Here is a 23,188-nt window from a genome sequence, read left to right as displayed (position 1 = left end):
ATATATATATATCTTATATATATAATAATAATATATTATAATAAAAATCTATCACTTTCACTTTTTTGATCTCTCTCTTATGTCTTTATTTTATTAATAAAAAGAAAAAAAAATTTTTATTTTTAAATATATATTTTTCAAATGCAGATATAATATATGCATATCCAGAGCTATGCTTTTTTCAATAGCCACTTATCCAGTTTTGGCAAAATGACCTCATACACATATGTAGTTTTTCCTTCATCCATCCATCCATTCATCCATTCATTCACTTCTTTACTCTTTCTTCATCTACTAGCCATTGTATGGTTTTAGTGGTATGGTTTTTGAATTGAGTTAAGTTGAAGAAGAAGATTAGTGGTAACATAAAAATTGTACAATACAATCAAATAATAGCGAATGACGGTGCCTTCATTTTATTTCATGTGCATGTATCTTTATATTTGATGACCTTCTTTTAACATTTATATATAGATATATATGTATCATTTACAGGCGGCATATTATAATTCTTTTCTACTACGGTACAAGAATTATAAAATTCTGCCAAACACTCTCTTTTTCCTTTTTCTTTCATTCATCCAATCTTACATATGGATGATGATAAAACTTTCCCTTTTTTAAAAATTTTTATAATATTTTAATGTTTTACCTACAAATAGATAAGAATCCTCCCGCTCTCATCTTTATAAATAAAAGATCTTTATTTTCGGAGACATGTATATATATATATATATATATATATATATATATTATACATAAATATATGTATTTAAAACATTTATATTATATGTATAAATAACTTGTTTTCACTTTTATCATAATGTTATTTATTTCTTATAACTTTCTTAACTAATCTCTTTTGTACCCGATTAAGGTTAATTACTAATTGCTTTTTGATTTTTCTTTATTATAATACTATGAAAAAGAATAATAATATGTTAGTACTGGCCAGGAGATTTTTTGGCCTATACAATTTCCTTTCAACAAATTATGCGCACTATACTATCTATAGGTCAACATTGTCCCCTTTCTCTCTCTAACTATCTCTTTAACATATATTAAACTTTCAAGAATCGCAAGGGACACAATAATATTAGACATATGTATCTATAAATTTATGTACATTTATACATTTCTGGGTCATTTCACCAGTTTCAGAATCAGAAAATAAGCGGGAATAAATATTGAAACAGATGTGTATTGGAATGGCACTATACATATTGTATGTAAATTCTTACTGTTGTTTTTTCTTTACTTCCTTCAAAAACGCATTTTTAATATTATATTGTAATATATTTCTTTGTTAATAATTTTTAATATTTTTTTTTTTTATTTTATAAGAAAAAAAAATTATATATGTATCTAATAATAAATATTCACTATGCTAAAAAAAAATTTTTTTTTTTTAAAATTCTTTTCTAAATGACCTTCTAAAAGAAATGAAATATATTTTTAGGAAAAAATTTTAAATTTCTCATTATTTATTATAATAAAAATTTTTATATGAAAATTGTAGCATTTTATTTTATACAATCATTTTTTTTTATCATTTCTGAATCGTTTGAATATATATATATATACTTTTTTTATTAATTGTTTTATATAAAATTATAAGTATTTTTTTTAGTGCTTTGTGTGTGTCACTAAAGACATTGTAACAATTTTTACTAATATATTTACAAAATAAGGCAAAAAAAAAATAAACATAATATGAGTGCACTTACACTAGAATCTCTTGTACAACAAGTTGGTTCATCAACGACATCACAAGCGGAAGTGTTACGAAATATACTTGCTGCTGCAGCTTTTGAATCATCAACATCTACAGATAACTCACCTTCAAAAAAAGATACAGCTACCACCTCTTCAGTATCTTCAACAGGTTCATCATCATCTGATTTTATTAATTCATCATCATTGGGTGGAGCTAAAATGGAAACTGATGTGACGGGAAATGATTGTAATAAAAATGTTAATTACGCCGAAATATGGAATAGAGCAGTAAATTCTTCTGGTGGAAATAAGGAAGATTTTAAAAACCTTTCTCTTGAACAATCTTTTTTAACAACTGGTGTTAATGGGCTTCCAATAATGAATCTTAAATGTACAGAATGTGGTGTTGTTAAAACAACATCGGAAGATTTAGAAATTCATATTAAAGTGGAACATTTAAATTGGCTTCCTTTTGAATGCCCATTATGTAAAATATCACGTCCTAGTGATAATCAAATGCGTGAACATATACATTCATCTCATCGTCAAAATACAACTAAATTTCAATACTTAGATAATGAAACAGCTAAAAGAACTTTACAATTAATGATGGATAAAGCGCATTTAGCTGCTGCTTCTTCTTCTTCATCATCATCCTCATCTTCTTTATTAAAAAGTAATATTAATAAAGTATCTGTTAATGATTGTGAAAATTTATCACAAAAATCTTCCAACAAAAGAACATTAGTTGATAATTTATTATTTTCTAAACTAGCACCTGCTTTAAACGGTTGTACAGCATCTCTCTCACCTACATCATCACCTAATTCACCAGCTGCTTCATCAACAACGACAACAACTAGTAACACTAATTTATTACAATTACCAATTTCAAGAAAACGACCTGCAACTAGTACTACAACATCATCATCCTCCTCATCTACAACAACAAATAATGATATTTATACTACAGAGTCTTTCTTAGCACAATTACAAAAAAATACATCAAAAAATAATGATATAAATTTAAAAAATGATGATGACAAAGAACATCGTGAAAATGAAATTCAAACATCTAATAATGAAATTGATTTTAGTATTCAATTAGCAAATCTTTTTGGTTCATTAAAAAAAGATAACTTATTATGTAAAATGGAAAAAGAGACAAGTCCAATAGATAGTACAAGTAATACATTAAATTTAACAGCTCTCCTAAATAGTTCTGTCGCAAATTTGGATGCAGAAGAAAATAAAAGATCAAAGATTATGGCAAAAAAACGTGTCCTTGGATTATGTTCTAGATGCCAAAAACCTGTAACAGCTGGAAGTAGACAGGTCCATATATTTTACCATTTAGGAAAAGATTATTCTATGTATCGTTTTCAATGTCTATATCCTAATTGTACTGTTGCACATTATCGTAAAGATCAATTAGAAGCTCATCATATCAAAGCACATGGTGGTATTAATCCATCAATGCTTGAAGATCGTTCACAAGAACTTAATGCAGCATGTCAAGAATTGTCAATGGAACTATTAGGGACAACAAATAATAATCCTGGACCAACAGCTGCTGAGGCACAAGTTATTTTTGAAGCTTTACAAAAAGAAGCCGTTGAACAGATGAGTAAAAAAAAGAAACGTAAAAAAAGTGATGGTAAAACATTACTTCCTAAGATGATGTTAAATTCAATGGGAAGAGAGGATGGTCCACATTCAGAGATGATAGAATGTCGAATTTGTGATAAATTTATTCTTGCTAAAATTAAAGGATTTCATGTTCTATGGCATATAACAAAAGATAAAGGTATTCCAAGATATGCATGTAAAGTTTGTAATTATAAACATGATCGTTCATTAAATGTTAATAATCATGCTAAAGCTGCACATGGTATGGAAGATTGTTGTGAGGATATGATGGTAAAACATGCTCATTTAGTTAAAGAAATGAGTGAAGAATGTTTTGGATCAATGGTTTTAAGTTTTAATGGTGGTTTTACAAATAATGCAGAAGCACGAAAAAAATCTCATAAAAATCATGAGATAACAGATAGAGAAAATAAAGCGGTAAATGGTACTACTAATCATAGTAACAATAATGATAACGAAAGTGATAACGGACACGATGATGATAGTGAAAATGGTACAGATAGCGACAATAACAACGAAAATGAGGATGATGAATAAAATATCTTTTGTACTTTTTATTATCTTTTCACCGGGTCTAATTGTAATTATTTATTTATTTATTATATATATATATATACATATATATATCTATAACACTTTGACCTTTCCTAATTTCAATTTTTTTATTAACAAACTGATAATCTCATTTTTTTTTTAATTTATAATAAGTTTTTTTTTATAAAATTGTACATAAAAAGTATTAATAGATAAAAGATTGCAATAATATTTTTCAGTTTTTTTTTCACTTTCAGTAGGACAATTTTTTCATTGATCCTACTTTTTTATCCAATTCTCATAACAAACTTCAGAATAAAGATTATTTTTTAATTCCTGATATGATATACTCCAGAATCTTTTCTATTATCTTGTCAAATCAATTTGTTTGTATCTTCATTTTAAAAGAATTTATTAACTTTTTCCACGTATCAGTTACATTCTTGAAATTTTTTTTCAAAAAAAATAATTCCTTTATTAATATACAAATTGTTATTATATTTCAAAGTTTTATAATTAATTTTTTTTCAAAAATTATCTTACACAGTTATTGAAATTCTATCTACAAAAAAGTTTTTATCATGTGATCTCAAATTTAATTTTTTTTTATTTTTCAAATGAGTTGTTTATAATTTTCAGCATCATTTACTAACTTAATGATTATATTTATAATTATTTAAAAATCTTATTTACCATGTTTTTTATATACTTTTTATGTTTCTATTTTTTATTAGAATTTTAAAAGTTAAGATGTTTTTTTAAATCTTAATGTACTGTTCTTGAAAAAAATTTTTTACAATTCCGTAGTATTATTTTAATTACATTTATTTTCAAAAATATCACCAATTTTTTTTTGCCTTTATTTCATTTTTTTTTAATATTTTAAATTTTAGACGTTAATGCTTTCGCTACGGATTGACTTATCCTATTAAAAAAAAAAATAATCATTTTCATCCTTCCATCTAATTAAATAATATAAAAACATTAATAATTTTTTTAACATTTTTTTCAAAATAATAATATTATTAAAAAAAATATGCAAATAACTACAAAGTAGGTAACATGTATGATGTAGTTAAAATATCATTTTTCAATAAAATTACTTTTATCCTCATATTTTTCTCTTTTTGTACTTCTTTTTCTATTATCTGTTCCTCCTTAGTGTCAGGGTATTACAAAGAATGCAATGTTAAAAATGATATTTCTTATCATTATAATAATTACTTTGATATTTCAAAATGCTATGTAATTAATTTGAAAAAAAAAAATGTTTTTTTGAAATAATTATTTATATGGATTCTTTTTTTTGTGTGTTTTAAAAAACTATTTTCTTTCAGGGAAAAAAAAAATGTAATTTAAAAATTAACATTGAAAAAGTATATACAATAAATAACAATTTTACTAAAACTGAATAGTACTTTTTTCTTTAATACTTTTTATTTTACAAAAAAAAACGAAATATGCAAAACAAAGTTTTTTTTACAAAAAAGTTTAAATTATTTTTTATTACAACATAGTGCTTTTTCCAAAACACTACTATAGGAACTATGAAGTGATGTAAGGAATGCCTCATCATTTTCTAACAAATTGATAAATGCCACTTTGAATTGTTCTTTTGATAAACCAGGAACTTTTTCACATACAAAATCTTTTTTATTATCTTCTGTTAAGAGGATTGCATTTGTTGTTGCCACTGATATGACATCCTTTTTACTATTCCCGTTGTTGTCACTCTTACGTTTTCCAATGTTCTTATTAGCACTGTTTCGCATTTTATCTGTTGTAGTGATATTACTAACATTATCACTAATATTTTCTCCTATTTTCAACTTACTTCCTAACATTTGAGCTAAAATATTATTTGGAGATAATTGTTGCTGTTGCTTTTCCTGTTGTTGTTGTAGTTGTCGAGATTCTTGATTGTCTTCCTTTACAGAGGCATTTGTCATGTCTGGTTCTTCCTGTATCTCAACATTATCCGCCTCCAATGAACATTTTTCAATTAACTTTTGCATTACATTATATATCTTAGAACATTGCGATGAATCATAGAACCATAATCCTTTTATCATCCCTTAAAAGTAAAAAATTTTTATATTAAAAAAAGGGTATAAATAATTTTTATTAAAAATAAAATTATTTTTTTTTTTATTTTAATAAAATATACCTGATGGAAAATATGCTAAAATATATGGTGGTTTAAATTTTAATTTCAAATTATATGAAATATTTTCAATAAAATCAGGTGTAGATGTTCTATTAGCTATACAAATACCATATTCAGGTTTAGCATTCCTTTTATACACAAACATAGGTCCATCAATATCTGTTTTTACCCATTTGCCATTAATAAAATCATATACAGCTGTATATTTTGAAAATGCTATCACATTTTCTACTAATGGGTCAATTCTACTTATTTGAGTAAAATTTTTTTGTAATGCTAATAATGTACTTTGTTCCATTACTGATACTTTTTCAACCATAGTATTCTAGATAATAATTTTCTAGTACTCAAATATAATTATTTTATTAAATGTATTGTATAAAGATTAAATGAAATAAGAAACAACGTTTTTGTTATTGCTTTATATAATTCCAACCTTCAATAAAAAGTATTCGTTATAAGACTATTCAGTCAAAGTTAGATAATCTATTGTAACAGATTAAAAATAGATTAATTGATAAGGTCAATTTAAAGAAATTTGTTGTCTTTTTTTTATAAATATTATTATTTTTGACAATAATTTCATATATAGAAGTAAGGATATTTAAAAAATAATAAAAGGGAAATTATTTTTTATTATAACTTATAATGTATAAAATAATATAAAGTATGTTGATAAATTTTTAATATACAATATTTATATATTATATATTTTGTTTAAATTAAAAAAAATATATATCTAATAAGAAGGTGATGAGTGTGTATTTGTTTAAATTTAAAAAATTGCAGCATTAAATAGTACTCACATAAACAATTAACAAATTTCTTTAGTTTCAAATAGAAAATATATATTTTAAAAAAAAAAACACTATTTTAAATGTTTCAAAAGATAGAGTAATTAAAGATAGCAATAATGAAAAGTAAGAAAAATGCTTTTGTCTTTACAATAAAGTAGGAGCTCACATAAAATACAACATTCAATAGTGAGGAGGAGAAAATAATTTAAAGTGCCAAAATATAATATTGTGAAAGATGTTTTAATAGTGGAGGATGACATAAAGTATTATAACAAATTCTATCAAATAAATGACTATTAAAAATTCTAACTAATTATAAAATACTTCTCTTATTTTTTAATAAATTTTTTATTATTAATAAATAGTATAAGTATAAAAATAATTTGGTGTATGGAACAAAATTTTCTACTATATAGAAATTAAAAAAAATGACACAAATTTACGGTAAGAATTTAGGTGTTACTTCAACTTTCTTTAAAATTTTGATCAATTCCAACAACTTCCTGCTGATCATAAAAAACTGATTCTTGATTAAAATAAGACAACTCAATGTTCTAAAAATTTATATAAACAAATTTAAATAAATAAAAAAAAAGTTACATTTTTATTTTTTTTCGTCAAATTATTGCCACATATATCATTATAAACAGCTAAATTACTTGCTTGTGGAAAATCATTGCATTCAGAAATATTTATAGTTTTATAATTAGTTATATCATCAATAGAAATATCTTCTAGTTCCAAAGGTTCTGAATCCATCGGAAGTTCAGGATTTTCATTATTTGTACCACTTTTTGTGTACATTGATATTAAAAAAAATATTATCAGAAGGAGAGAGAATGTAAATGATGTTCCAGCAAAACACTGTATAAATAATTGTAGCAACATTTTTTTTTATGATTAAAATAAAATGATTTATAAAGTTTTATTTGTACCTAAACAATTGTAAGATGACAATTGAAAAATGCTGTAACATTCTTTTTTTACATAACGAAAATAGATAGCCAAATGATTTATTTATAAATATATTTGTTTAACTACTTCTAATCAAAATACAGTGTAGATTAAAGTGATTTTTTTTTATCTAAATATTAATAAATTAAAATTTTAAAAAATTATTATGAAAAAGTATTAAGGAAATTTTTTTTTGATTATTAAATAATTTTATAATCGTACCACGAATACGATAAAGTTTGTTATCATTAATATAGTATAAATTAAAACGTCATCAACTATATATCTTTTAAAGATAGTTTTTATTACAACTTACAAAAGTATTTTATATGTTTAAGATAATTTTTAATATAAATGTATGATATATAATAATTACACTAGATAGTAGATAAAAAAAAGATTAGTTAGTTATGATTTAATTTGAGTTTTATAATAATTAGCCAAAACATTCCAAGCAGATGGAGCCATAAATCCTTCTGGTGGTTGGATACCATCTCTTGCAAATCCTCTCATTTTTGTTCCAGATATAAAAATAAAATCATCCTTTCTTGATGGATCAAAGTATGACATTTTATTTTTTGTCTTATCATATGCTGCAACTTTAAAAGGTATAATTTCAAGATTAGATAATCCTGGAGTCATTGATAAAATTTTTGCACCATGTGTAGGATCATACAAATAATCTCCTGTATCTGGATGTGCTATTCCTGCTGGATCTCTACCAACTATATAAGTATTTGCTCCTGCTGCAATTCTTGCTTTTGAATGCCATTGAACTTCTGTTGGTCCTGCATACAACATTGGTGATGGAAATATTGATAAAACTGTCCATTCTCTAGATAAAATTCCTTCATCTAAAACAGCTTCATGTTGTTTAATTCTAACTGGAAGTGGAACATCATCATCTTTTGTCCATCCACCAAGTGGATGAAGAAGAAGCATAGGATTTTTATATTTTTTAAGTAATTTTTCTCTTGTATCTCTCATTAATAATGCATGACCATTATGTATAGGATTTCTTAATTGAAAAGCAAATACTGCATCACATTTTTTATCATTAAAAATTTTTCTTAATTCAAGAGGGGTTAACCTAAATTTATCCAAACCATCATTAAATGTTATTCTTTCAAAAACATTTAAATCACCACCAACACACCAATTACCTTGATTTAAAATTCTATTAACACCGGGATGTCTTTTATCATTAAAACCAAATTGTCTACATACTCTTTCTTCTTTGATATGAGGAAATATTTCAATATCATTAAGTGTAGCAAGAAGTTTTCCATTATAATATAATGCAACATTTGTTTCTCCATTTATTTCATCTTTTTTATTATCATCAATTGGTAAGACAATTGGTATTGATTGTGATATTCCTTCTGTAAATGGATAATCATTATCATTATTATTTTCTCCAGGAATATTACATTTTTTTTTTAAATCAAATATTTGTCCAAAATGTAAACATTGAAGATATTGACGTTCTCTCATAAATCCAGTTAATGGTGTTGCCCATCCTTCAGAAAGAACCTGAAGCCATTCAACTTCTGTTAATTCAAGATCAATTTTTTTATATGATAAACTTTTAATTTTTTCTTCCTCAATATTTTCATATACAAAAAGTTCTTTTACATGGTTTTTAAAAAGTTCATGATATGCCTCTTCTGGAATAATTTTTTGTTTATATAAGTATTCTAATACTTTAGAAATACATTCTTCTTCAGAACTATTATTTGAATCAACTATTAAATCAGGATTTTGTGGTATTTGATATTCTGAATCAATTCCAGTAAATCCTTTAATTTCACCTTTTCTAGCTTTTTTATATAAATTTTTAGGATCTCTTTTTTCACAAACATCTAATGAAGTATTAACATATACTTCATAAAATGGAAGATTATCTTTTTGATGAACTTCTCTGGCAGCATCTCTATCAGATTTATATGGTGAAATAAATGATGCTAACACAACAATTCCCATATCAGCAAATAATTTTGCAACTTCACCTACTCTTCTTATATTTTCTGTACGATCTTCTGGTTTAAAACCTAAATTTTTACATAAACCATGTCTTACATTATCACCATCTAATCCATAACATGGAATACCAAGTCTAGTTAATGTTTGTTCAACAGCAAATGAAATTGTTGTCTTTCCTGCTCCAGATAATCCTGTCATCCAAAGTGTACAACCTCTATGACCACCATACTTTCCAAGATTCATTGCTCTTTCATGTCGGGTAATTTTATGTTTTTGAAAAACTACATTTGTAGCTTGTGTTAATGTATGCTAGAAAATAATATAAAAAAATATCACTTCTATTTATTATTTTACTTACTTTTGTCAAATCATTTTGAATATTACAATCATTACATTCATTTAAACCATTTATAGATGATTTAATATTATTGTTATTAATATTTTGACTTTCATTCATAATGATAATTATATTAATATATTTCTATAATTAGGAAAAAAAATATACATATATATATATTAATTAATTAATTAATTAAATATTTTGATTAGATAAAAATATAAAATGAAAATATGCTCAAAAATAATAAATTTTCAATATAAAAATTTCGAAAAATTTTAAGGATATATATTAAAAATAGGTGAAAGAAAGAAAAAGATATATGAAAATCAAGGATGTATGAAATAATATGGAAAACAAGTTTTTATTATAATAAATTACAGAAGTGTTAATAAAACAATGATGTGGATATACATAAATCCATATTATTATAATATAACTACAATTAAAAAAAAACTTTGTAATACACTTAAAGTAAATATTTATTTTTAGGACACAAAAATAAAGCTTCATGACAAAGACGTGTAGTGCTACTTTTTTTTTGAACTTCAAATACTTTTCTTAGACTAGGACAATTCTATTTAAATATTTCTCCAATTCACTTATCTTTTACTTTTATCGCTTGAGAGAGATCTAATCTGTATACACATTAATATCATGAAGTTAATACCATTAATATGCATACATAATATTCCTATAATCAAATAAAAATCAGATGCAAAAATTTTTAAGGATATAATCTGAATTTATATATTAATAAAATATAATAATTTTCTAATATTATTTTTTTTTTTTTGATTAAATATTATTAAAAATAAAAAATTATTTTCTTTTATAGATTTTTTATTTATACATTAAATAAAATATATTTTTTTATAAAATATTATAAAATATTTTAATTTATGATTATAATAAATAAATTATTCATAAAATATATAAATATTTGATAAAGAATTGATATTCAGAAATTTTAATATATATTATAGCGTATTCTTATCACACAATAATCAAATACATAAAAGTTTAGTTTCAATAAAAATCTTTTTAATAATAATATAAAAATTACTAAATTTTATCAATCATATATACCTTTTGTTGAGAATAAAACACATTTAAATACAAATTTTTAAGACTTATTACTAACTTTGAATGATAAAAATTATTTATTAAATTTATTTTCTCACATGCTTTTATGTTACACTGTACTTGAAATATTTGTTCAAAAAATGATATTTGACTTTTAAATTATTTAAATAACAATAATAAAAAAAATATAACAAAAATGATAGAAATTTTACAAAAAAAATATACAGAAATATTTTGACAAAATTTTCAATTATTATTGATAAAAAAAAAGTTACACTTTACAATTACAACTTAAAGAACGTAAAAATTTGGAAGTATTTGCCTAATCATAGCCGATAAAAATTTTTTTTCAAGGTCATAAGCATTTCTTCATACTTTCATCTATAATATTATAGAAAATAAATTCTGATTTGATTTTGAAAATAATCTTTAGACATAATTTTGTCAAAACGGCAGTGTAATTAACAAATTATACGAAAAAAAAAGTGTAATTTAAAAAAATTAATTAAAATTTTGTCTTAGTTTAAAAGTTTCTTTTTAAATATCACATATCTTTGAAGTATTAAACTTTTTTTATCAATGTAAACATATTATATATGTATAATCTTGTTGTTAAAAAACAGGAAATTTGTGATTTATAAAATATCGCTTCTTATTTTATACTATATCATAGAATTTAATTAATGTGTTAGAAAGAAAATTATAGAGCAGCATTGAAAATTTTATCCTTTTATTAAAAATTCAAAAAGTTACTATAACTTTACAAACTTTTCTAATTAATTACTATTAAAAAATTACTTTAAACCTTGAAAACCATACGTATATAAATAAAATTAAAAAAAAACCGGTTAAATATATACTTTTTACCGACTAAATTTTAGTATAAATATTCATTACTTTTACTAAGAAAATATCACTTTTTCTCAGCATCATGGATTTAGAAGGAAGAATTAAAGCTTATCGTTTTGTTGCTTACTCAGCAGTAGTCTTTTCTATTGTCGCTGTTCTTAGTGTTTGTGTAACACTTCCAATGGTCTACAATTATGTACATCATGTTAAAAGAAGTATGTACAATGAAGTAAAACACTGCAAGGAATCTGCTAAAGATATTTGGTCTGAAGTAAATACACTCAAAAGACTTCCAGTTCTTTCTGGAAACAGAACTGCTCGTCAAGCCGGATATGATGCTGGAGTTAGTGGTGGATCTGCCTCTGCTGGAGGTTCATGTGATGCTTGTTGTCTTCCAGGAGCTGCTGGACCAGCCGGAACACCAGGAAGACCAGGAAAACCAGGTAAACCAGGTGCACCAGGACTTCCAGGAAACCCAGGTAAACCACCAGTTCAACCATGTGAACCAGTTACTCCACCACCATGTAAACCATGCCCACAAGGACCAGCCGGACCACCAGGACCACAAGGAGCACCAGGAGATGCCGGAGCACCAGGACAACCAGGAGCCCCAGGACAAGATGGAGCACCAGGACAACCAGGACCAAAAGGACCAGCCGGACCAAATGGAAACCCAGGAGCCCCAGGACCAGATGGACAACCAGGTGCACCAGCTGTATCAGAACCACTTGTTCCAGGAGAACCAGGACCAGCCGGAGAACCAGGCCCACAAGGACCAGCCGGAACACCAGGACAACCAGGAGCTCCAGGAGCACCAGGACAACCAGGACCAAAAGGAGCCCCAGGACCAAATGGAGCACCAGGAAACGATGGACAACCAGGAGCACCAGGACAAGCTGGAGCACCAGGATCACCAGGAGAGAAAGGAATCTGTCCAAAATACTGCGCTATTGATGGTGGAGTCTTCTTCGAAGATGGAACTAGAAGACGTTAAGTATCGTAAAAAAAGTTTTTCATTTTTACTAAAATACGATTCTCACAATTTTGTACAAATTCGTACATATTTCTATAGAAATAAAATTTTCATATTCATTAATATTTTTTTTTATTCTCAGATAATATTGCCTTACATTTACTAGTATTTTTTCATTTTAAATGGATTATTTTAAAAATTAATTTTTTCTATATTTATATTACTTAATTTTTTTAAATTTTAATTTCTATTTTATTATAGAAATAAAATAAAAAAATTATTTGAAATTTAATAATAATAGAAATAATTTGGTTTTGGAAATTTTATAAACAAAACACATTTAAAAAAAAAACAAACTATTCTATTACATAGTTATGTACAAAATAGCAAAAAAAATATTTTTTTTTTACACATTTATGTAAATTAATGCGTAAAATTACCTTTTGGATATTTTAACAAATATTTTTCTTTTTTTATTAAAGATTTAATTGTTTAATTAATAATATATAATAACTTGTCTAAATTTTTATTAATTTTTATTTTATAACTCACAATGTAGAAGATGAAAAAAGTAGCAATACATTTTTTTTATATATATAAATAAATTTACCTTTAGGAAAATTCCATTATAAGAAATAAAGATAATATTTTATAAAATAAAGAAAAAAGTATTAATAATTAGAGTATGTTTAAATATATTACGTAAAATAATCATGTTAATATACTTGTGTAATAGTTCTTTAACGTACATATAACTTATTACTTTGTGATTGATCATTTTAATGTACAAACAAAAAGTTCTTTTTATGATAAGATAACAATAATATTTGTTATATAATTGCTTTATAAATACATATTTATTTTAACTATCATACTTTTACTATAATTTTTTTTATAACATATATTAGTTTTTATAGAATTTAACAATGACTCGTTATGATGAAATTAAAAATGCTATTTTGAATGCTTCTAAAGAAAAGATTCTGTTTATTGATGGTGCTATGGGAACAATGATACAAAGGCACCACTTAACAGAAGATGATTTTAGAAATGAAAGTTTAAAAGATCATAAAAAACCTTTAAAAGGAAATAATGATTTATTAAGTTTAACTAGACCAGATATTATTTTAGAAATACATCGTGAATATCTTGAAGCTGGATCTGATTTTATTGAAACAAATACATTTAGTGGAACAACAATAGCTCAAGATGATTATGGATGTTGTCATTTGGTTTATGATATCAATTTTGTTGGAGCTCAATTGGCAAGAAAAGCTGTAGATGAGTATAATAAAAAAACACCAAATAGAAGAAGATTTGTTTGTGGTGCTTTAGGACCAACAAACAAAACATTAAGTATATCACCAAGTGTTGAGAAACCTGAATTTAGAAATATTACTTTTCAAGAATTGGCTAGTGCATATCTTGAACAAGCTAAAGCTTTATATGAAGGTGGTGTAGATATATTTCTTATCGAGACAATTTTTGATACAGCTAATGCTAAAGCATGTATTTTTGCTTTAAAAACATTATTTGAAGATTCAAATTACCCTGAAATTCCTATTTTTATTTCTGGTACTATTGTTGATTTATCAGGACGTACCTTATCAGGACAAACTGGTGAAGGTTTCCTTATCTCAACAAGACATGCATCACCATTAGCTATTGGTTTAAATTGTGCACTTGGTGCTGAAGAAATGAGACCTTTCATTGAAGCTATTAGTAGAAATACACAAAGTAATTTAGTTATTTGTTATCCAAATGCTGGTCTTCCAAATGCTTTAGGTGGATATGATGAGACACCAGAAATGATGGCTAAATCAGTATCAGAACTTGCCAGAAATGGTCTTGTAAATATTATTGGTGGTTGTTGTGGTACAACACCTGATCATATTAAAGCATTAAATGATTCTTGTAAAAATATCAAACCTAGAATATTTGATGATAATAATATTCCACATTTTGATACATTATCACTATCTGGTTTAGAACCATCATATATAACAAAAAATAGTAATTTCATTAATATTGGTGAAAGATGTAATGTATCAGGATCTAAAAGATTTTGTAATTTAATTAAAAAAGATAATTATGAGGAGGCATTAAATGTTGCCAGAATTCAAGTAGAAAATGGTGCACAAATTATTGATATTAATCTTGATGATGGTTTACTTGATGGAAAATATTGTATGTCAAAATTTTTACGTCTTATTGCATCAGAACCTGAAATTGCAAAAGTACCACTTTGTGTTGATTCATCAGATTTTGATGTTATAATAGCTGGCCTTGAAGCAGCACAAGGAAAATGTATTGTTAATTCAATTTCACTTAAAGAAGGTGAAGAAAATTTTATTAAAAAAGCTAAATTAATTCAAAAGTATGGTGGTGCTATTGTGGTTATGGCTTTTGATGAACTTGGACAGGCTGCTGAAACAGATAGAAAATTTGAAATATGTAAAAGATCATATGATATTTTAGTATCAAAAAAAGTTGGAATGAATCCAAATGATATAATTTTTGATCCAAATATTTTAACTATTGGTACTGGAATGGAAGAACATTCAAAATATGCTATTTATTTTATTGATGTTTGTAGATTAATTAAAGCAAACCTTCCTGGAGCAAGAATATCTGGTGGTATCTCAAATATTTCTTTTAGTTTTCGTGGTATGGAAGTTCTTCGTGAAGCTATGCATTCTGTTTTTCTTTATCATGCTATTCAAGCTGGTTTAGATATGGGTATTGTTAATGCTGGAAGTTTACCTTTATATTCAGAAATAGATAAAAATCTTCTTAATTTATGTGAAGATTTAATTTTTGATCGTGATCCTGATGCTACAGAAAAGATGTTATTAATGGCACAAAAATTAACTAAAAAAGATAATTCTAATGAGAATGAAGAAAATTTAAAAAATTTACGTTTACAAAAGACACCAGAAGAAAGACTTGTAGATGCATTAGTTAAAGGAGTTGATATGTATGTTGTTGAAGATACTGAAGAATGTAGACAAAATTTAATAAAATATCCACGTCCATTAAATGTTATTGAAGGACCATTAATGAATGGTATGAAAGTTGTTGGAGAATTATTTGGTGCAGGTAAAATGTTTTTACCACAAGTTATTAAAAGTGCTAGAGTAATGAAAAAAGCTGTTGCTCATTTAATACCATATATGGATGCTGAAAGAGAAAAAAGATTAAAAGAACAGGGATTTATTGATAATGATAATCCATATAATGGAACAATTGTCATAGCTACAGTTAAGGGAGATGTTCATGATATTGGAAAAAATATTGTTGGTGTTGTTTTAGGATGTAATAATTTTAAAGTTGTTGATCTTGGTGTTATGACTCCAAGTGAAAAAATTATAAAAGCAGCTATAGATGAAAAAGCTGATTTTATAGGTGCATCAGGTCTTATTACTCCATCACTTGATGAAATGGTTCACCTAGCAAAAGAGATGCAAAGAAATAATTTAAAGATTCCTCTTCTTATTGGTGGTGCGACAACTTCCAAAACACATACAGCTGTAAAAATTAATCATAGATATGATGGACCAGTTATCCATTGCTTAGATGCTTCAAAATCTGTTGTTGTTGTATCATCATTACTTGACGAAAAAACAAAAGAAGAATTTTTAGATGATCTTAAAGAAGACTATGAATCTATTTGTGAAGAATATTATGAATCTCTAAAAGAAAGACGTTTTATAACACTTAAAGAAGCAAGATCACGTAAGGTTGATTTTGATTGGAATAACCATATATCATATAAACCAACATTTATTGGATCGAAATCATTTAATGATATTTCACTAGAAAATCTTATTCCTTACATTGATTGGAAACCATTTTTTGACGTTTGGCAATTAAGAGGTAAATATCCAAATAGAGCATACCCAAATATTTTCAATGATTCTGATGTTGGTAATGAGGCTAAAAAAGTTTTTGAAGATGCTAAAAAGATGCTTCAAGATATTATTGATAATAAAATATTATCAGTTAAAGCTATTATTGGATTTTATAAATGTGCTTCAACTAACAATGATGATATTGTTTTATATGACGAAAATAATAAAATAATTGACACATTACATGGATTACGTCAACAATGTGATAAAGAACATGATCAAAAATGTTATTGTATTTCTGATTTTATACGCCCACTTACAGTTGATGGTGTAGTTGATGACTATATTGGAATGTTTGCATGTTCAGTAGGATTTGGTGTTGATGAATTATGTCATAAATATGAAAAAATAGAATATGATGATTATAAAAGTATTATGTTAAAAGCAATAGCTGATAGATTATCAGAAGCATTAGCAGAATATATTCATAAAATTGTTCGTACCGATCTTTGGGGTTATTCAAAGAATGAAGATTTAAAAAATAGTGATTTATTATCAATTAAATATCAAGGAATTAGACCAGCACCTGGTTATCCTGTACAACCAGACCATCAAGAAAAAGTAACAATATGGAATATTATGGATGTAGAAGAAAAAACTGGAATAAAATTAACTGAAAGTTTAGCAATGGAACCAGCTTCATCAGTTTCTGCTTTAATGTTTGCCAATCCACATTCATCATACTTTAGTTTAGGAAAAATAAACAAAGATCAAATTGAAGATTATGCTACTAGAAAAAAACAATCGATTGATCTTGTAGAAAAATGGTTAGAACCAAATCTTGGATATGAAACAGTTTAATAATTTTTATAAACACAAAAAGCCATTATTTTCACAATTAAAAATAAGGACATAATAAATTTAAAAAAATTATTATTAGTAATTATTAAAGAAGTTTTATAAAATGATATTTTTTTTAAATAAATGTTATATTCTTTTCATTATATATTTTTAAATATTTTGTTTAAAAAAATTTTTATATAAAGTTTACTAAGCATATTATTGTTCAAGTATTAATTTACTCTCGCAAAAAAAAATTTTTTTTTGGAATTTAAAAATAAAATTATACTCATCTGATAGCTCTTGAAAAATGGTAAATTTTAAATATAATCAAGGCTATATCAGAAGCAAATCCTGAGAAGTTGTGACGAGTCAAAGTTGGAGGCGAAAGCGGATATTATTTTTTGAAAAAACCCGATTTTCGTAATGAAATAAAAAATAATAAAATTAAAACAACTATACTAGATCAGATTTTTGCTAGAAGTCGATTAAAACTGGTCTTATCTTCGTATCTCTTCTAGATCTCAAGATATGAGGCAAAATGTATCTTGAAAAAGTTTCAAGTCTGAAACTCATAACTCAAGTATATGAACACGTAGAAGCATGAGACTAGATGCGCTGGTCTTCTTGAAACATTTGAGCTATAGTCTACGTTGAAAATATTTTCTAAAATTCAACCGTTCCCGAGATTCATTATTTAGTATTTTTGCGCGCTCAATTTATTGTCATCATTTTTTATATCTTAGCAACTGTTGAAAATATAAAATAGGTTTGAACGCAGACCCCTAATGAAAATTGAAAAGTAGTTGATTCCAGAAATTCGTTTGTCTATATCTTTATTTTGAAGCGAGTTATAGCAAAAGGCTGAAATTTTTTCTAAATATTCATTGTTCCCGACTTTTCAACAACTCAGCTGAAACTTGTCAGATTATCATAAGACTAGTTTCATTAGATTTCTTATGAAAATTTGGTCTAGAAAAAACTGTTCCTATATAAATAACTTTAAAATTTAGTAAAATTCATAATTGGTCCATGTATTTCGAACTTGACCTTCAGCATGAGTACTAAAAAAAAACTTTTTTTTTGAATTTTGCAATGAAAGTATATTCATCTGATAGCCCTTGAAAAATGGTAAATTTTAAATATAATCAAGGCTATATCAGAAGTAAATCTTGAGAAGTTGTGATGAGTTAAAGTTAGAGGCGAAAGCGGGGAATATTTTTTGAAAAAATCCGATTTCCATGATGAAATTGGAAATATTAAAATTAAAACAACTATTCTAGATCAGATTTTTGCTAGAAGTCGATTAAACTTAGCCTCATCTTTATAACTTTTCTTGATCTCAAGATATGATGTAAAATGTATCTTGAAAAAGTTTCAAGTACAAAGCTCATAACTCAAGTAAATGTGGTCCTAGAAGCATGAGACTAAATGCGCTAGACTTCTTAAGACATTTGAGCTATAGTCTATGTTGAAAATATTTTCTAAATTTCAACCGTTCTTGAGATAAATTGTTGAGTATTTTTGCGCGCTTAATCTATTGTCATCATTTTTTATTTCTTAGTAATTGTTTAATATATGAAATAAATATAAACATAACCCCTAAATGAAAAATGAATAGTAGATGAATCCAAAAATTAGATTGTTATTTTTTCTATTTTAAAAAGAGATATAGCAAATGAGGAAAATATTTGTTTTCAATTTTTATTGTTTCCAACTTTTCAATGCTATTGTTAAATTGTTTTTAATGTAAGATTGATATTAATATCAATGTTTTCATTTTTTGAGCCAGATTTAGAAGGATTAGTTAACATAGTTTTTTTTACATAGATTTTGAATAATTTCATAATTTTTTATTTTTAGAGTAGTAACTTTATTTTTTTTAAATTAAAAAATTGTATTTCTTAGATATTTATAAATAGAACTATTTGTAATTATTAGAAAATATTTAAAAAATTACACAATAGTTTAACAAATCATTTGATTCTAAATAAGAAATATAATGGTAATCACATGTTTATTGATAAAAATATAAATATTCAATAGAATTAAAAAAAAGTTTAAGTTTAAATAATTATATATAAAAATATTATTAAAGTTTTTTATTATTTAATATGCTTTTTTGTAAATTTTTTTTACCATTAAAAAAATTATAATTTTTTTTTTATCTATTTTCACAATTTATATTCTAATTAATAAAAGTTTCAACTATTAATCATATTTTTTAGTTCTTCGTTATTTTCTTTGTCACTTTTTAAAGATGGCATATTTTCTGGAAGTGGTATACCTTTTGTTTCTGGAATAATAAAGTAAAATACTGTTGCAGTAATAAGAGTTAGTAAACACAAAGATATATATGGATGTGGTAAATAAAAAAGATATGGGGATACAACTGTACCAATTCTAGAAAAAAATTGTAATTGAGCATTAGCCATATTTCTTATTGGTGTTGGAAAAAGTTCAGCTGAGCATAATGCTCCAACAACATAAAATTGTGAAGTAAATCCTACAACAGAAATTTGTAAGATTCGTATTAACCATCCATATTCAATTGATTTTCCTAAAGTATATATGAAAAATATTTTTTATATTTATATAAAAATAAAATTACCTATATTATTTAAAATGCCAATAATAATTGTTGATATTGTTATTCCAAGGATAAAAGTTATCATAATATGCCTTCTTCCAATAGCTTTAAATTTAACATCACAAAAAGCAACAGATAGATTCATAACATATCTTAATAAACCAATAAGTATAACATTCATGTATGGTGAACCAGAAACATTCTCCATATTATATACAATACCATATTTTGAAAATGAACCAGTGAAAAAGATAAGAATTAATGCAATTGAGTAACCTGTAAATTCTAATGTTGAATATAAATGTTTAAATGAATAACTTGTTTTATTCTTAATTATTGATTCCTTATGTTTTATTAATTCATCTTTTATTGCCTCATCAACAACTTCATCAATATTTACTTTTTTTCCATAGTTAATTTTACAAATTTTTTTTAAACTTTCGCGTGATTTTTCAATTTTTTTTTGCTGTATTAACCATCGTGGGCTTTCTTCTACAAACCAAACTAATATAAGTGCTGGAATTGCTAAGCCTGAAGATATTCGAGCTAAAATTCTCCAGTCCTTAGCAATGAAAGCTAACATTGAAAATATGACTGCCGTCGGAGCCCAGGTAATGACATTCAAAATCCAGAGACGATCTTTTTTATTAATCATTTCAATAATGTAAACTGGCAAAACAGCTAATGAAGCACCATTAAAAAATCCTATTACACATCTAAATATTACAAAATCAGTTAATCCATATGTAAAAGAAACTAAAAATCCAAATACACAACTTCCAGTAATTGCAAACAATATTATACGTTTTCTTCCAACTTTATCACTTAATAAACCTCCTATTAATGATCCTAATATGACACCAACAATTTCAAGAGAAATACAATTTTTCATTTTAATTCTATCACTACATAAATATTTAAATTCAACATTAACACTTTTAAATTCATACTCAATTTCAGGATCACAAATACTACCATTAACATTATTTTTAATTTTTTCATACTCATTACAAATTTCTTTTTCACTTAAACCATCAAATTCAATATCTCCACATCTTACAATTTTTGGTGGTAATCCTGAAAATGACATGAAAAATAAATTTCCCAATTGATTAAGTATCATAAATTGCAATAATAAACATAAAATAACCGTATACTTTTCAAATTTAAATAAGTCCTCCATACTTTTTCTTTTCCTTTCACTAACTATCTCTTCGTTATTCATCTTTTTTGAAATAATAATAATAAAATACAAAGATAACTTACAACACTTAGATTAATTAATATAAGATCTTTTATTAACACTATATTTATATATATACATATATATATTATTTTAGTAATAATAATTCAAGGTTAAGTTACCATCAACTGTCGTTATTATAATTGAAAAATGTATGTGATTTTTATCTATCTTCAAACAAAAAGTTCTATTTGATAAACTTGAATGAAAATGTCGACATGTCAACATTTTAATACAAAAATAAAACAACAATAGAATGTTAACAATAAGTTTACTTAAAAAAAAACCATTTGAAGTACATTCATACATTTTTTTTTATGTTATCATTAGAACTTGTTATTAAATAATTAAGAAGTAATTTTTTATTAATATTATATGTAATACATATTTATTTATTTTTTCTTTTTGAAAGATTTTTATTGCTAGTATCTTTTAGGGTTGTTTTTTTTCTTCTATTGTGCTTACTTAAATTTGTAGTACTTTTTTTAGTACCCCTATTTTGTGATTGATTTTCACTTCCCTCTTGTTGGCATTTTTTATCATTTGCTGATGTTTTTTTTTTCCGCGCTTGAGAAATTTTTTTTGTAAGCACAGGAGCTAATTCAATTTTTTGTTCATTTACTACTTTATTTACTTCACATTTTATTAATTTTTCAGCTGGTTGAGGTGGTGGTGGAGGAATGTTTTCTGCAGGATCCAAATTGACATATAAATCATTATTTTCAGGAGCTTTTTCATTTTTTATTTCAGGTGATTGTTGTTGCTGTGGTGGTGGTGGAGGTGGATTTATTATAGGATTTCTTTTGTCATCATAATTTATGTTACTTAATGCTTCATATGTTTTATTTTTATTTTCAGGCTTTTCAGCTAACGCAACATTATTATTGTTTTTTTGATTATATATATTATTACTTCCAACAATATTATTTGGTGTTTGACAATTTTGAGGAAATTGTTTAATTGATACATTATCTTTTTTTATTAAGTCATCTTGAGGTACTACATTTTGTTGTATTTTATTATTTGCTTCCAAACCAAAATATAAATTAAAATCATTTTCTTTATTTATAGGTGTGTTTTTAAAATTATTACTTTCTACTTGTGGTTCTTTATTCATATCCTTACCTGTATAATTATTTTCATCTAATTCTACTGGAGATAACGATTTATAATTGCGACTTTTATCAACTTTTACATTACATTTCTTTTCTGATATATTTTCATTTCTCCTATAACTAAATTTTTCTTTATTACTTACATCATTTTCTACAATACGATTTGAAACAACACCATCATTATTTTGAGATACTTTTTCTTGATTTGATAAGTTACTTTCACTTGACAATAATTTTTCTTTTCTATCATTAGGTTTTCTTTGTCTCCCACAGAAAGTAAGAAAAAAAAATTGAAAAATGATGATAAAAAAAAATTTAATAAAAATAATCATTCAAACAAAAAAATTTGTTGAATATCTTAACTTTTAAAAATATATATAATTTTATATAATAATTTTATTCAAATTTTTAAATAAAAAAAAATTAGATAATTTTGAATATAAAAAGATTTTATTACATAAAATAATATTTTTATTGAACTGTCCATAATCTAAATTCTGGAT

The 23,188-nt window shown here is 25.0% G+C and overlaps 8 protein-coding genes across 8 annotated transcripts; 3 read left to right on the top strand and 5 right to left on the bottom strand.

The window, feature by feature from the left end:
- Positions 1-1,713: 1,713 nt before the first annotated feature.
- SRAE_2000435100 (Zinc finger, C2H2 domain and Zinc finger, C2H2-like domain-containing protein) lies at positions 1,714-3,903 on the top strand (the record flags this gene model as incomplete). The annotated part of the gene is made up of 1 exon (XM_024643210.1): positions 1,714-3,903. One exon carries the CDS (start codon positions 1,714-1,716, stop codon positions 3,901-3,903), a length of 2,190 nt encoding a protein of 729 aa, XP_024508903.1.
- Positions 3,904-5,396: 1,493 nt separating this feature from the next.
- SRAE_2000435000 (Decapping protein 1) lies at positions 5,397-6,386 on the bottom strand (the record flags this gene model as incomplete). Its single annotated transcript, XM_024643209.1, has 2 exons — positions 5,397-5,974; positions 6,068-6,386. 2 exons carry the CDS (start codon positions 6,384-6,386, stop codon positions 5,397-5,399), a joined length of 897 nt encoding a protein of 298 aa, XP_024508902.1.
- A 942-nt stretch (positions 6,387-7,328) lies between these two features.
- SRAE_2000434900 (Hypothetical protein) lies at positions 7,329-7,668 on the bottom strand (the record flags this gene model as incomplete). Its single annotated transcript, XM_024643208.1, has 2 exons — positions 7,329-7,418; positions 7,465-7,668. 2 exons carry the CDS (start codon positions 7,666-7,668, stop codon positions 7,329-7,331), a joined length of 294 nt encoding a protein of 97 aa, XP_024508901.1.
- A 558-nt stretch (positions 7,669-8,226) lies between these two features.
- Positions 8,227-10,258, bottom strand: SRAE_2000434800 (Bifunctional 3'-phosphoadenosine 5'-phosphosulfate synthase 2; the record flags this gene model as incomplete). The annotated part of the gene is made up of 2 exons (XM_024643206.1): positions 8,227-10,110; positions 10,160-10,258. 2 exons carry the CDS (start codon positions 10,256-10,258, stop codon positions 8,227-8,229), a joined length of 1,983 nt encoding a protein of 660 aa, XP_024508900.1.
- A 1,897-nt stretch (positions 10,259-12,155) lies between these two features.
- Positions 12,156-13,067, top strand: SRAE_2000434700 (Collagen alpha-5(IV) chain; the record flags this gene model as incomplete). Its single annotated transcript, XM_024643205.1, has 1 exon — positions 12,156-13,067. The coding sequence occupies one exon, from the start codon at positions 12,156-12,158 to the stop codon at positions 13,065-13,067; it is 912 nt and encodes a 303-aa protein (XP_024508899.1).
- A 905-nt stretch (positions 13,068-13,972) lies between these two features.
- SRAE_2000434600 (Methionine synthase) lies at positions 13,973-17,758 on the top strand (the record flags this gene model as incomplete). Its single annotated transcript, XM_024643204.1, has 1 exon — positions 13,973-17,758. One exon carries the CDS (start codon positions 13,973-13,975, stop codon positions 17,756-17,758), a length of 3,786 nt encoding a protein of 1,261 aa, XP_024508898.1.
- Positions 17,759-19,941: 2,183 nt separating this feature from the next.
- Positions 19,942-21,552, bottom strand: SRAE_2000434500 (Solute carrier family 22 member 15; the record flags this gene model as incomplete). The annotated part of the gene is made up of 3 exons (XM_024643203.1): positions 19,942-20,297; positions 20,349-21,404; positions 21,513-21,552. The coding sequence occupies 3 exons, from the start codon at positions 21,550-21,552 to the stop codon at positions 19,942-19,944; spliced, it is 1,452 nt and encodes a 483-aa protein (XP_024508897.1).
- Positions 21,553-21,958: 406 nt separating this feature from the next.
- SRAE_2000434400 (Hypothetical protein) lies at positions 21,959-23,017 on the bottom strand (the record flags this gene model as incomplete). The annotated part of the gene is made up of 1 exon (XM_024643202.1): positions 21,959-23,017. One exon carries the CDS (start codon positions 23,015-23,017, stop codon positions 21,959-21,961), a length of 1,059 nt encoding a protein of 352 aa, XP_024508896.1.
- Between the last annotated feature and the right edge of the window lie 171 nt (positions 23,018-23,188).

This window comes from Strongyloides ratti (genome assembly GCF_001040885.1).
Source record: "Strongyloides ratti genome assembly S_ratti_ED321, chromosome : 2".
Classification (NCBI taxonomy): Eukaryota; Metazoa; Nematoda; class Chromadorea; order Rhabditida; family Strongyloididae; genus Strongyloides; species Strongyloides ratti.
Note: the sequence above shows the minus strand (reverse complement) of the source record. Positions and strands in the feature narration are given on the sequence as shown.